General features: G+C 37.9%; 1 protein-coding gene across 2 annotated transcripts in view; it reads right to left on the bottom strand.

Moving 5' to 3' along the window:
- Positions 1-15,468, bottom strand: part of LOC102972156 (disks large homolog 2) — a 768,935-nt gene that overhangs the window by 374,805 nt on the left and 378,662 nt on the right. For both annotated transcript variants that reach the window (XM_007078972.3, XM_042959513.1), the window contains one exon: positions 7,793-7,861. In XM_007078972.3, coding sequence (XP_007079034.1) covers positions 7,793-7,861 — 69 coding nt within the window. The remainder of the gene's footprint in view (positions 1-7,792; positions 7,862-15,468) is intronic.

Here is a 15,468-nt window from a genome sequence, read left to right as displayed (position 1 = left end):
TCCCTTCTTTCTTCCCCACAGCTAGGATCCCCCAGCAGGTGACCTAGCAACAAAAGTGAGGCTGGCACTCTGACCCAAGAGGCTAGTCTGTCTTTACTGCACTATAAATCACAAGCAAAAATATTTTTGGAGGAGTCAGGAGCAATTTTGATTTCTTCCAAGCATTTCTAAATATCACCTAGTTGCTATATTAAAAAAAAATTTTTTTTAAGTTTATTTGTTTATTTTGAGACAGAGACAGCACAAGTCGGGACGGGACAGAGAAAGAGAGAAGGAGAATCCCAAGCAGGCCCCTCACTGCCAGCACGGAGCCCAACATGGGCCTCAAACTCACAAAACCATGAGATCAGGATCTGAGCCGAAACCAAGAGTCATACATTTAACCGACTGAGCCACCCAGGTGCCCCTAGTTGCTGTATTTTTAATTTTCCTATATTCTCTCTAAGTAAACTCTTCAGCTATCAGGAGAACAAAATAAAGAAGAGGGCAAGAACTATAACGCTCTCTCAATGAATTCTAAACATACACAAAAATTCTCTCCACTTAACCCAACTTGGCCCCCTGTTTTGGTGAGGTCACTTACATTTCTGTGGTTAACAAAGGTTTATATTTTTGACCAGGGATCCCAGCAACTAATAACCTGAATAAAGCTTCTCCTTCAAGTCTGAAAGTAGTTCAGTGTACTTCTCAGCATACCAGGCTCCTCTCAGTTACTCTGGGAAACACTGCCTAGTATTGCTTTTGAGGATCAGGGCACGGAAATGTTTTGGACAGACTTCTGTGTAAGGAAGAAATTGACCATTCATATTGATTATGAATCCTGAAGGATGGCTGGATATGTGAGTGTGTGTAGGCAGAGATGACTCAAGCCACTGCCCCTGAGGGCCAGCTATCTAAAGCCCAGTGGTCCTTTAGGCCTCATGTTTGGAAATATTCTTACAAATTCAGAAGCCAAACTTTTCTATCTTCAAAAATCACTAAACTCTATAATGTTAGAGTTGGAAAGTATCTAAGATCTTCTCAAAATCACATAGTAAGATGTGGCAGAACTGAACCTAGAACCCAGATCTCCCGGTTCTCAGGTCAATGATGCTTACACTTTCTACAGTGACCATGTGTTTTGGAACCACATATCGGGGCACTTAGACCAAGACTATTTTAAGTCAGCATCATCCTGAAAAATCTGAAGCATGTTAGCTGCAAAAAAGCTCCCATAAAGGCAAAAGGAAATGGGTACAGGACAAGAGAACCAATGATTCCAGCCAAGCTTGTGTTCCCAGAGTGTTCCTTGGAAGCACACCTGTTCAGACCCAACATGGGAATGCCAGAGGCTCTCTGGCTGCAGTGGTGCCAAGATGCCATGGTCTCAAGAATCCAGAGTGGTCTTAGAGTGTGGCGAGGGGGTCTCTTGTGTCAAGCATAGGTTCATGGCTGTTCTTATCCAGACCAGCCAGTCCCTCTAAGAAAGAATGATGATGCTATTAACACCAACCAGTTAACCTGAGAGGATGGTTTTTCTCCTAGATGTATTTGTATACAGACAAGACTGCTTCTTGGTTATCCTTTGGATACTCACAGACCTCTCTATTTGGAGAGATTTTTAGTGAGGGTCTATTAGGCAAACCATCCACTCTGTAAACAATTCCTTCTATAATATTCATGAAGAGGGTCATCTGGTTTCTTGTTGAGTGCTACTTGTAAAGGGTGGGCAACACCTCACAGAGCAGCTATTTCATTGAGGTGAAAATGCCAGTTAGTGGAAAACTACCTCTATGATGTTGCTGGAATGATCTAAAGTAAGATAAAACAAAGTGTATGTTCTCTGGTGGATGAGTTCTCTTGTTCCAAATACGTTCCTCAAAATTTAACTTGTGTCCCCTTTCCTGAGAATCCTACGTGTTTTCCCAGAGGTAATCACTTGTAACCATTTCACTTTTAATTCCAGTGGTTACCTCCATATTGTTAACAATATGCTTATAAGGAGAGTATTTCTTTAAATTCTATTTTGTTACCAGAATGACATGTTTCTTTGAGGATAGTTTTTCTCTATGTATGTGTATTTTATTGTTGTTGGTTTTTTTTTGTCATTTTATGGGTTTTGTTAAACTGTTCAGTAACTCATGGCCGGCTGTTCATATTTAAGAATGAAGTAGTAGAAAGGCTGTATGGGCTGCTGCAGATAAGGGCAAGTCTTTTCCACTGAAAGACTTCAGGTTAGGCAAGCAAACCTGAAAGCTGTCCCTGTAATTGGCATACTATGAAGGGCTCTGCTGTGTGGTTACATGCAAACTAGCTTAGCTAGGTTCCTCAGAAGAAATTCTATTTCTTTAGAGAAGAGCCTTCATTTTCTGACAGGTGGTAAGTCACTGCCTTGTAGCTGTTCTGTATCAGGAGTGTGTGTGCTGAGTAGGGGTATCCTCAGTCCTATTCTCAGACTCTGCTCTCAGCCCATCTGTTGTCACTGTTCTGAAGTCTCTGAATTTCCTGGGCTTGCTAGGCAGTTCTGCCGCCTCCTGAGCTGTAGGCATCCAATGCTGCTTCACTGTGGTGGGCCTTTTTGTGGGTGGCATCCCTGGAAACAACTTTAGAAGATGGCATTTACATAGAACACAATGGCCCTGCCTCCCTGGGTGATCTAAGTCTGGGCTGCTTTGCTCCATTTCATCCATCTATACCCCACCATCTGCTGTCATCCAGAAGTGTGAGGGAATCTTTTGGCCTCTGATGCCTCTCCCACTTCCTTTACCATTATGGGATTGTCTCTTCTTTATTCTTTTAAGTGTCCTTTTAATGGGGTCTCAGGAGGAAGAAGAGATTCAGGTGTGGGCTGTATCTGTCAACTTGAACCTGAAGCAAGGAGCTCACACTGTTAATGGGGATGTTATTCTGCCTCCTCATGTCTGGCATAGTTAAAGATGATTCAGATATCGATTTAAAAAACAGCAGTAACTCTAGGTAGAGGCTCAATTAGACAGTTTTGTTGTCTTCATGGATCAAATTAAGTGGAAATCTGAAATATCTCCAATTATTTTATGTCAAGTAAATAGCAACTTAGGTGAAAAATATATAAACATATGGACTTTTAAAGTACATTCATTTAAAAAATATCCTAAGTAGTTGCTTTTCACAAAAGCATTAGGAAAGAGAATTTTGAAGCAAGGAAATTTCCAATTTCAGTTGATTGCCTGCACTCAGCAGTATAACACCTTAATGAGAATCCTGTTAAAGACCCATTGGCCTATGCAAAGTGAAAAATTACTTTCCCACTATGGGCTCAGTGACAATGATTGTATGTCACATTATCTCTCTATTTGTTGGCCAGCTGGGCACTTAGAGCATGAATTTTAGTGTTCTGGGCTTTGTGGAGAATTACTGAGGTATCCCCTTCTAAATATTTCTGCAGCACAAAATTATTTCTACCTCAAATATTTTATATCCAGAAATGCTTTATATAAATACATATATATACATATACATACACACATATACAGTATATACATATACATACATATATATTTAATAGCAGGTGTTCAACGTGGGTCTTCAAGCTAATCGTGGGTTTAAAAATAAAAGTTTTGTTTTTTCAGAACACTTGGAATAAGTATATATTCAACTAGTACTTATTGAGGGTCTAATATGTACCTGCTACTTTTGTAGAAAGTTGGTGAGTCCTGTGCTATTCTCCTCTTGGTTGTGGAGAAAACTCATGCTTAGACAGGGGAAGGGTCCTGTTTTGAGAATGACAACAACAGATGGCAAAGAGGGCAGGATTCTAAACTAATTTTTTGATTCCAGACTCTATTTCCTTCCATGATTGCAGGGAAAACAGTATTTTTCATACTGCATGATTCACTAGATATGAAGAAAAATGCTTTATACCAGCTAAAACAATGGAGTATAGCTGAGATTATAAGTTGTGTTTTTTATAAAAGGACTCACTCTTGCATTTATGACATCAGGGTAAGGTCTTCACATCTTTGGTCTCATATTAGCAGAGAATTAGCATTAGTGGTTGTGGTTATCACAGAGGTAATTTCACTCAAGTGGAAAACAGTGCAAAAGGCTAAAACAATATTTATTGGCAAACTGCTAATAAGCTTTTGTGAGTAAGAAGAAAGAAAAGATTTGGAAATAGCTTTAGAAGAAAATGTCATTATTTAGAACAGCTGGAGGGAATCCTCTCTGTGTTAATGACCAACATGTGGCATGACAGCCATATTGCACCCTGCCAAGGGAGGTCTTCATAAGGAACAAGGAAGGTGAAGTTGAGACCAGTGGGAAGCTCAGCTCCCCACTCTCACCTGTACCACAAATAACATCTCTGCCATGTAGCATGTACATGGGCTTCCAGATCTACCCCAAATGGTGGGTTATTAGCTCTGTTTAATGGTTTCCAGATTTAGAGTCAGTTCTAGTTCTTTATCATTTTTTAAATGAAAGTCCTAGGAAGTTCTTCACTATGTCTCACTTATCCTGAAAGTGCTTTATGAATGGTGTGACCAGAGCTCTCCGCCTCAATAAAGACTTTTCATGCTGCACTGTTGTACAGCAGACTCCAATTTGATTTCAAATCCAAACTGCTACTTTCTATGTAGGTGTCCTTGGGAAAAGTACTTAACCTCCTGAGAATCAAGATTTACAAAAAAGGATGCCTATTTCATAAGACTATTTTGGAAATAAAATTAGAGAAGATAGATGAATGGATGAGGAGAGAGAGAGAGAGAATGAGAACATACCAGGTACCTAATAAGCACTTGATAAATAGTTTCTTTTCTCTTCCCTTAAAGGACTATCCATGAATATGTACTATTTTTATTCCCAACAAGTTGCACATTTTGAATGTAATCTCATTAATGATAAGCTCCCTTCTTCCAATCATAGAATCTTGATCCTGTCAATGTTTCCTTGATAAAATGCTGTCCCATCCCTTTGTTAACTCTGGATGTACTTTCCATGCTAGCTCTCCATGTCTGATTTAACATGCAGAATTCAAAACTGATCACAGTCCTTCGGAGAAGGTGATCAGCAAATTTTGTGGAATAGTTTTTCTAAACTATGGCTCTTTCCAGAAAGGGGAAATCGATGGGGGTGGTATGGAGAGTTCAGTCACAAGTGCTGACTGATGAACATTCTCAAGTCCAACTGGAGACTGTTCACAGGCTGGGGGAGACTATTTCCTCTCATGTGTTTATGTAGTCTCTCTGTCCTAAACTTTCTCAGATATATATACCAGAAATGTAAGAGCATTTGTTATGCAGGTCCTATGTTCTGTCTTTTGGAGCTGAGGATAAGCCAATATGTAGAAAGGGCTTACACTATTCTTTAATGTGTTTAACAAGCATTTAAGTATAATCTGGCAATTAAAATACTTATGTATATAAATATTAACTCAACAATGAAGCAAACTCAATGATTTGGATTGCTTCCACAAATGAGCATTACCTGTGTATATAGGAATAAGTCTCTCTAAAGTAGCGATGACACCAGTCCCTGACTGTTTTAATGAATCTTTATTTAATATAAATGTGAAACTCTCCTGCCTGATAAATTAAGTATATGTTATGAATAACAATAACAATAGCAATGAACATTATACTATACTATAGCAAATACACATATAATTCCAGTAATATTATAAAAAACAATAAATATAATTTTAATTATTGAGAAAAACTCTGTAAGGAAATACATTTTATACATGAGGAAATTGAACATATAAAATCAAACAAACAAACAGACAAACAAAAAAACAAAAAACAAAAAAACAAGCCATTTGCTATCACCCAGCTCATAAGTTCCTGAGCCCAGATTTAAACTCAGTGATTCTGGCTATGATCCAGAATCTAGACCACCTTCAATATTACTACAGAACCAAATGCGGCGAAGCATTGATTGAGTACTTTGCCTTTGTTTTTTTGTTTTTTTGTTTTTTTTTCGTGAACTAGAACAAATGTTACAGTTTAAGACACTGCCCTGTTGAGAAGTTACTTAAATTCTCCAAAACTAAATTCATATTTAGCAACCACCCCATCTCTCTGTTTGTTTGTTTACTACAGGAACAAAAGTGCTTTGACATTCTTTACCATCACAAACAGAAAAGGCAGGCTACCAGGGGAAGGAGATGTCCTTTTCAGGGAGTACAGTGTCTATGGAGAGGCCACATTCCTTTTGCTCACCTTCCTATGGGTTTAGGGACATCCTTAGCTGAGGCCAAGAAAGGGCACTCTGAAAAGTATTTATAGTATTTATACTCTTCCAGGAAGTAAAGACCAACATCTCTTTCCTAGGTGGATATCCACTTACCCATGGAATTTGCTGCATTGCCCTGTTGCTACCCAGGTTGGAAAAGAACCCTGGGCAGTGAAGACAAAAAGGTCAGCCAGGGAGAGAAGAGGCAAGGACTGTCCCTGGTAAGCTCAACCTGAGGAGGAGGAAAGATGCCTGCCACTCATGCCTGCAAGCCTCATGTTTGAAGCTGCTGAGGACAGATGAGAAAGGGGCACTCTGGGAAGAATGGGAGGGACTGCTAGGGCTCAGGCAGTGGTGCATGCATGGTAAGTCACAGTGTGCCATTGCTAGGAGTTCTGTGGAAGAGACAGTTGAGTCATCCAAGGGACCACGTGGCTGGGGGAGATGTGGGAGTCTCCCAGCATCTGTGCATGGTTGGTTATCCACCCATCCAGGCTACATCACCAGAGATAACCAAGAAAAAGGGACGGGCCACAGTGGAATGATAAGGAAATTCCATTTCCAGTTTCCTTTTTTGCCCCAATACTACCAGAGGAGAAATCTAAGAGAAATGACAATCTAGAGGGTGATGTGAGAAGAAGACAACACCTCTGTCAACTCCACATTCTGGTGGAACTCAAGCCCTAATTAAGTTAGAAGGAGGGACAGAGGTCTGAACAAAACAAACTTTTAAAACAGAAAGGTTTGAATTGAAATGTCATTAAGGAAGCCTACCTGTCAATGAGAAATAGGTTTGAAGCAAATTTGGTAACAGAGATTGGAAAAGTAAAATGATTTAATTTTTATAAGTTAACCAATTAAATGTTCTCAATTAAACCTGTTGTAATTATCAAGCAAGTAGAGGGAAATATTAGCCCCTTCCCTCCATCCTCTCTAGCTTTTATCTGATTGGAGAATTCAGAAATACTAAACACTAAACAGGTAAGCCTGCCCAGCCAACATCTCCATTCTTATCTCCTGCTCCACTGTCTCACACACCACAGGCTGCATCACTCGATCACTTAATGGCCTCATGACACCTCATGCTTGCTCATGTATTCATGTTTTTGCACATGCCCTTTCTTCTGCTCAGAGTACCCTTACTTCCAGTGTCTGTCAGGCAAATATCCACAGATGCTTCAGTTCTCAGCTTGAGAGTTATGTAATCTCTGAAACCATCCTGAACTGCTTCTCCCTCCTTTGATGCCCATTTTCATCCATGTGTCCAACCTGGATCCTCCCTTAATCTCTTATATGTCCCTCTCTTTGTGATGGTTACACAGGATACAAATTTGTGTCTGTATTTCTGCCCCTCCCACCAGACAATAAGAGTTCTGAAGGGAAAGAAGAGATCTTATGTGTCTTGTTAAACATAGTACCTAGCACAGTACTTGGCATATAACATAAGTTTTATAAATATTTGCTAAGGAAAGAAGGAACGTAGGTAGGGAAGGAGGAAGGAAAGAAGGAAGAAAGAAAGGAAGAAATAAAGAAAATTTCTTTATGCTCAAGTGATGAGGCTGCACGGTTTAGTTTAAGAGAAGGCTCCATATTATTATCTTACCCTTCCAGGGAGATGGCCCGTTGGAGAGTTACCGAAGGCTGGCGGGTTGCCGTGCTGTGCTGAGAATGACTGCAACAAAGAAAGAAAAACAAACACAGATCATTTATTTAAAATGTCTTTGCACATTCTCATCAGTCTCATTGTCAAGTAAAGGGCCCATCTTGAAAGAAATACAGTAGAGATTGAATGGCTATTCTTTGGTGATAAGTAGACTCATCCACAAAATTTAGAACTCTACCAGATAAGGGGTTAATATTTAAAACTTGATTTCAATATGTATTATTCATTTGAAGTAAACTTCAAATGACAGACATTAATGGAAACAAAATATTTGGAAGAGGTAATTTTTTTCCCTTTGGAATGAGACAACAAAGAGCATAGAAATATAAACTTCATCAAATGTAGGGTCTTACTTTTTTAATGCAGAACATTTTTTATAACAAAGTTTAAAACAGTAAATTTGAACATCAGAAGTATTTAATTAGTATAAGTTTTCATTTTAGTTCACACTTGTAACACCTGTAAAATTAATAACAATTCAGCTGCTGGATGAACACAAAAACTTGAAAAATGATACTTATGGTTGCATACCAACCTTAGAATTTAATGTAATTCCATATCTTGTTTTGGTCACGTGGTAATAAGACCTATCTTATGGATAAGCAGTTGCAGTAAGAATTATAATGTTTATTCTTCATTAGGCACTTATATTGCCTGAGTGATGTTTCTAAGTTTGTATGTTTATATCTTTTACTTCTCTCAATCCTATGAGGTATTCACTGTCTCCATTAACAGATGAAGAAACTAAGCTAAAGAGAGGTTTAGAAACTTGTCCAAGTCATGTGGTAAATACCTGTGCTTGAGATGGCATCTACACTGATTTTAAAGCCATTATCCTTTTTTTAAAAATTTTTTTTAACGCTTATTTATTTTTGAGACAGGGAGAGACAGCATGAACGGGGGAGGGTCAGAGAGAGAGGGAGACACAGAATCTGAAACAGGCTCCAGGCTCTGAGCTGTCAGCCCAGAGCCTGATGTGGGGCTTGAACTCATGGACCGCGAGATCATGACCTGAGCCGAAGTCGGATGCTTAACCGACTGAGCCACCCAGGCGTCCCTAAAGCCATTATTCTTAACTATCATGTTGTCTCATCTCCCAATTAGTGACAATTTTTCAAGTGTGTAAGAATGTGCTTTGCAATCTCAGAATACTCTTCGATTAGAGAGAGGTTCATCTAAGATATGCACAATGACAACAGCAAGAAGCAATGCTTTGTGGATTTCCTATGTGTTAAAATGTATTATAAAATGTGTTTCAGTGTGTAATGTTAGTTTGCAGTATTGACTTAATATCTTAGTTGTAATGTTAGTTACATATACGTATAGGGTATGAAGGTGTATATACACAAATATATGAATAAAGAGAACCTGAGTCCACTGTTTGTAGAACAGTTAGACACCTTTACATAGACAGCCCCACCATTTCTCAGCATATACTTCTGAAAACACCAACATTGTCAGAGAGCCAAGCTGTAGCCTACAGATTTTCATCCAGAACTTCGGTGATTAAGGATGAGAAGCAGTATCTCTCTGTGAATAGTTTTTAGTTGTGACATGGATGACAGTTATGTGAGGTTGAGGGAGCAAAATTTGGGACAGTAGCTAAAAGCTAGAGAAGGTTTTTTTAAGTTAAGGATTGTGTCCTAAGTTTGCTGGCATCCTTCACAGTGTCAAGCACTATATATGTTCACTGAACATGTTTTGATTGACCAGCTGAAAAGCAGCAGAGCATTCAGGAGCTGGACCATGTAGCCAGACTTCCTGAGTTCAAATCCCAGCTCCACCACATGGACCAATGTGACCTTGCTCATTATCTACCGGTATCTGGGTATCAGTTTCTTACCTGTGAGACTGGGATAGTAATAGTACTTTCCTCCTGGGATTGTTACAAGGATTCAGGGAATACAATATTTAGAACAGTGTCTGTTACATGGTAAAACTACATAAGTGTTTGTTAAATAGATTAACTAATATGATTTAGCAGTGTGTCTACTTTAACATATTTAGTACTAATAAGAATTACTTAGATCACTTCTTTTAGCTATCTAGTCACTACTCCAAAGTGTATATTTGTGAATATAAGTTTGGTGACAAATATCAAATTAAAATACATTTTCTATTGTAAAAATACTATAAAATTAATGAAAATCAAAATAAGGAAAAGCTTTAAAAACTCACATATAATTCCATTACCTTGTATCAGATGCTACAGAATTATCTAATTTAAATACTGCAGCTGTCCTATAGGTATGTATGAGTATCCACATTTTATATATTAAAAAAGACACACACAACTTTAATGACTTATCAGAAATCAACAGCCAGAATTCAAACTAAAGCCCGTCTTGTTGCCAAGTGTGTGTACTTTCCACACTATGCTATTGACTTTCTATATGTCCACATGTGCTTGATGTAATTTTATATATACATGGACCATATATAAGATTACATCCTGCATTTGTTCCTCACATTATAATTTAAGCATTTTTATAGGGATTCCATAATTATTATTTTGGTGTTATATAATGTTACTTCCTCTCAACATATAATAATAATTTACTATTATAATAGAATGCATATTATATAATAATTTATAATTATATAATTATATATAATAATTATTTAACTATCCTTTTATGGTTAGGTATTTGGGTTTTTTCTACTGTTTTAATGTCATTAACAATGCTGCAGGAACATATTGATACCAATTACTTTTTCTTATTTGACAATTTCCTTTGACTATATTCCCCAAATGCAAACATTTACTAGGTTCTTTTTGTTGGTGTTGTTAAAGTTTATTTAGTCATTTTGAGAGAGACAGAGATAATGTGAGTGAGGGAGGGGCAGAGAGAGAGTTTCTGTGCTGTGAGCACAGAGCCAGATGTGGGGCTCGAACTCCCAAAACTGTGAGATCATGACCTGAGCCGAAATTAAGAGTCCGATGCTTAACTGACTGAGCCACCCAGGCATCCCAACATTTACTAGGTTCTTGATTTATGTTATTAATTACTTTTCAAAAGTTTTGTACCATTTTATTACCTCTTCTCTACCTATTATATTTAATATATTTTCAAATAAAAAAATATAAAATATATAAACATCACTTTCACCACAATCTTAGAGGCACTGATATTATAATTAAAAAAACTGTTAAGTATAAAATGATACTTCAGATTTATGAGTACTTCTGTGTTCATTAGTGAAAATGACCATTTTTTCTATATGCTTAATTGCTAATGGTATTTCTTTGTTTAAACTGTTTAATCCCTTCCTTTACTGTATATATTCCGCTGGTTTAGGAAGTGCCAACAGTCATCCTTGGGTAAAGATCAATGATGCTTGCTAACCAAGATTAATGAGTAACTAGAATTCTTGATAGCTTCCTCACCATTAGCCTAGCCCATATAATTAAAACAAAGAAATATTCAGTAATCTCACTTTACTTATCACTACTTTAAACTAATTACTTTATTATTCTCCTTTAAATTATTCCAGTAATGTCTCTTTTAAAGTTTTAGTGACACTTAAATTACATGTAGAAGACACCTTGAAGTACTCACAGAATTTGACTCCTTTTACATTACACATGCAAAGTCAGCCAGTTTCTCAGTCTGTGAATTTCGAACAGAGCCTTTTACAACATGTAATTATCCTTTTACTTTACTAAGACAAATACAGTGAATTATCTGTTAGTCAAGACCTACAGACACAAGGGAATTTTTGTTATTCCCTGATGGAAATATGTAAGCAGGACTTGAATGGGGAATACTTACAAAGCATATTAGGAGCTACATGATAGTGATAATAACTGGTATTTTTATTAAAAAAATGTTTATTTTGAGAGAGAGAGAAAGAGTGTGCACATGAGTGGGGGAGGGGAAGGCAGAGAGAGAGAGAGAGAGAGAAAGAGAGAGAGTGAGAGGAGAAGGAGAGAATGCCAAGCAGGTTCCACATTGTCAGTGCAGAGCCTGACATAGGGCTCACTCCCACAAACTGTGAGATCATGATCGGAGCCAAAATCAAGAGTAAGATGCTTAACCCACTGAGCCACCCAGGCGGCCCAACTGATATTTTTACTCCCCCGCCCCCAAATATCTTCCCCTTGGGACCAAGCAGGTTCTGTGCATTTCATACTGTTGACTACAAAGACAGTGTGTGGCTAATTTTACCATGACTAACAAATTCCCAGTGAGCACTGCCTAGCCCTTTCAGCGCCTCAGGCAGTGGCCAGCCAGATGGAATTCCAGACAGAGAACTGACATAGGAAGAATCACAGCAGGAAAGAACAGCTAAAATTTAAAGCTTTTTAACACTGGAGAGCTAAGTGTTCAGAATGTCTTTGTCTTATGGCCACCATTTTCCTATCATTTTTCTAGATACTTTGAAACATCTATTCAGAAAAGCTTTCTACGATATGCCTCCCTCACCTCCCCAACACAGTTGACACACTGCTCTATGCACCATCCCATTTTTACCACACAGCCAAAATAGCCCCCAGGACTGAGAATCACCACCATTTATTTTCATGTCTTTTTTTTTTTTTCTTTCTGCTAAGTCATGTATGTTTTCAGAGCAAGGAGTGGGAATTATCCATTTGTACATTCTCATCTCAGGGCTGACTCACAGAATGTGCTTCATAAATGCCTTTTCAAATGATGAAAACCATGGGTTGGGTTCCGTCTATCTGTAAGACCCCATTCCCTCTTTCAAACTTTATAACAACATTGAGACTAGCCATTATGCTAATTTTTGAAGGAAGTTAAAGACCAAGGTCTCACAGCTAGTAGGTAGCAAGAGTAGAACCCATGTTTGCTGGCTCTAAAGTGCTTGCTCTTTAAGAAAAATCATGTTGCCTTACAGAAAGATGAAAGCAAAGCTCTGTGGATAGTTTAGACAGAGGATCCAACATATTTTGTCAAGAAATGCTGAAGTTCACTGAAGATCACTGACAGTTTTGTTTGCATAAAATAACATCCAATATTTTCTCTATAAATGTCCAACATGCATGTCAGTGGCGTTTGAAGATAATTTAATACAGGGTCTTCTCTGTCCTATCCACACCACCTTATTAGTGAGCCCCGGACATTTGTGAGCATTTGAGTGATAGTGGCTGAGTAGGATGAGAATGAGGAAGGTTCAGCAGCATGTCAGCACCCATGCTGGGGAAGAAGTCCTGTCATGTGGCAGGAAACATATGGCATCCCTTGGTACGTAGTAGCTTGGTTGACATGACAAGTCAGTCAACTGTGGAGGTAAATATTACCAAGACTTTTTAGGATTTAGAGAGAGATAACAGTCTTATTGCCCTTCTAAAAATTATGCTGTCATTTGAATAAAACAGCCAGAGAACAGTAGAATCTCTTTTCCAGGAACTCTCTGATTTTCCAAGTAAAAGACTTTGGCTGTCGCTTAAGAAAATGACATCGAAATGATGCTGAAAGATTCATTCTTGTTGCTGCATTAACTTTAAATTTTTCTGAGCATCTGAATTGAAACTGTTTTATTACACACACAACACAGAGGGCCTAGATGGCAGTGATTAATGGCTTTTTAATTTTCTCCAACTCTAAAGCAGGAATGGACAGGATAACCAGTCTTTCAAAAATGTTGTATCATTAAAACTATGTCATTTTATGGAGAACACAAAAAGGCTGTTGGGTCTTCTATTAACAAACTGGTAACAGTAAACTTATTTAATGTGCCTTGCTTGTAAAGTCCCATCCAACTAAAATACTTCCTGATGTGTTTTCAATAGTCTGCTCCATTCTTCACTCATATTTTTGAAGAACTGTCATCTTTCCTTGTCATATTTAACTCTTCACCAATCTCTTGAATGCCTGTATCTATCATTTATCTCATCTCTCTTAATATTTATTTTCTTTTATATTTCTACTTTCCCTTTCTTCATATACATGCATTAAGTTGCCACTATTCTTAAAAAGAAGAGTATGTCTTCTTGAGTATTCAATCAGTACCTCAAATGCAACATAACCAAAACACCATTACCTTCCCCCATGAAGCTGGATATCTCCCCTGTTGCTTGATTGACACTTATATAATTATTTATATCTTCTGGTAACATCTAACAAATGTTAACTGGGAAGTGCTTTAGATCCCTCTTTGATTCCTTAATAGTATAGCACTCAATAAATACCTGATAATAAAGGAGATGGTAAAATCAAATAACCATTTGGGCCCTTTGCTATAGATAACATTTTTCAAAAAATCTCTAGGTATATTTGATAGGAAAACCATCTAGGGTGGATTGGGAAGGATATATACATATTTTAAATGGTGTAGAAGGGAAAGAAGATTTTCTGAGAAACTAGAAGAGCATGATCAAAATCATGGAAGGCCGAGAGTATGTGTTGTGCTCTGGAAACCTTGAGTGGTTTGGCTTGGCCAGAGAAGAATAGCCAGAGACGAGTAACGACTTGGGGTGGGTCAAGAGGGGCAATGAAGACCATGCCAAGAGGTCTGGACTTTATCTTGATGGCAGTGGTGAGCTCTTTAAAGTTGGGGATCAATATGATAATATCTGTGATTCAGAAGAGTAAACCTAAAAATACTCTGAATGGTGGAAGGAAGAGGTGGGAATCTACAGTCAGGGAGACCAATGGGAAATAGTCATGAGAGATAAAATTAATAAATGTCTAAACTTGGGCAATGGCAGAAGGAATTTTAAAGGAAGATACGTTTAAGATATCTGGAGATAAAATATCCAGGACAAATAAAAGGAAATTATAGTGAGGGCAATTTGATCTCCAGAACTGATCTAGTGATCTGGGGGAGGGGGTATTTCTTTTAAAGTCAAATCCCCTAGATAGAAGGGGCTTGCTCTTCCCAGGGTACAACAATAGCTGTTCTTTCTTCTAGAACTTCCAAACAAGGCTTAAAAAGTAAACAGACTTCGGTGTCACAAGGGTGAAGTGGTAGTGAGGAAGAATGTACTAAGGGATCTGTTACTGACTAAGAGGATGATGGCACTGTTAACAGAACCAAAAAGTGCATGTTTGGGTAGGAAAATATAATTGAGTTTGGTTTTGTACACGCGTAGCTTAATGTACCTGTTACATCATTGGGAAATATAATCTGCAGTGTAACAGCTCTACCTATTGAAAATTTCTTCCTTCTCTGGGTGTAACACCCGTTATGTCCAGAGTGGGCACCAAATGACAGATATTCTTGCATGTTTTACTCTTTCTAATAAACATTCTTAACACTTCTGGTTCTTTATGAGATAATTTCAAGACTCCTAGCTATCTTTCTGTCTATACTCTTACATTTTTTCTTTTTTTTAAATTTTATTTTTAAGTAATCTCTACACCCAAAGTGGGGTTTGAATCCACAACCCTGAGATTAAGAGTCACACACTCCACTGACTGAGCCAGCCAGGCACCCCATATTTCTTCTGATTTTTACTTATATTTTAGAACCTAGAAATGAATTCAGAGTTCCAGATGTGTTCAGACCAGGGTTGAATGCCATGAGATGATGACTGTCCTCCATCTGCATTCCATACTCCTGCCAGAAGAGCCCAAGATAACACAGAATTTTAAAGTTTGCTTAATTGTATTGTTAAGTTCAGGGTCGAGCTAACTTCTCATGTATTTTTG

Source organism: Panthera tigris, chromosome D1 (assembly GCF_018350195.1).
Source record: "Panthera tigris isolate Pti1 chromosome D1, P.tigris_Pti1_mat1.1, whole genome shotgun sequence".
NCBI classification, from domain to species: domain Eukaryota; kingdom Metazoa; phylum Chordata; class Mammalia; order Carnivora; family Felidae; genus Panthera; species Panthera tigris.
This window is presented reverse-complemented; position numbering and strand designations above follow the sequence as displayed.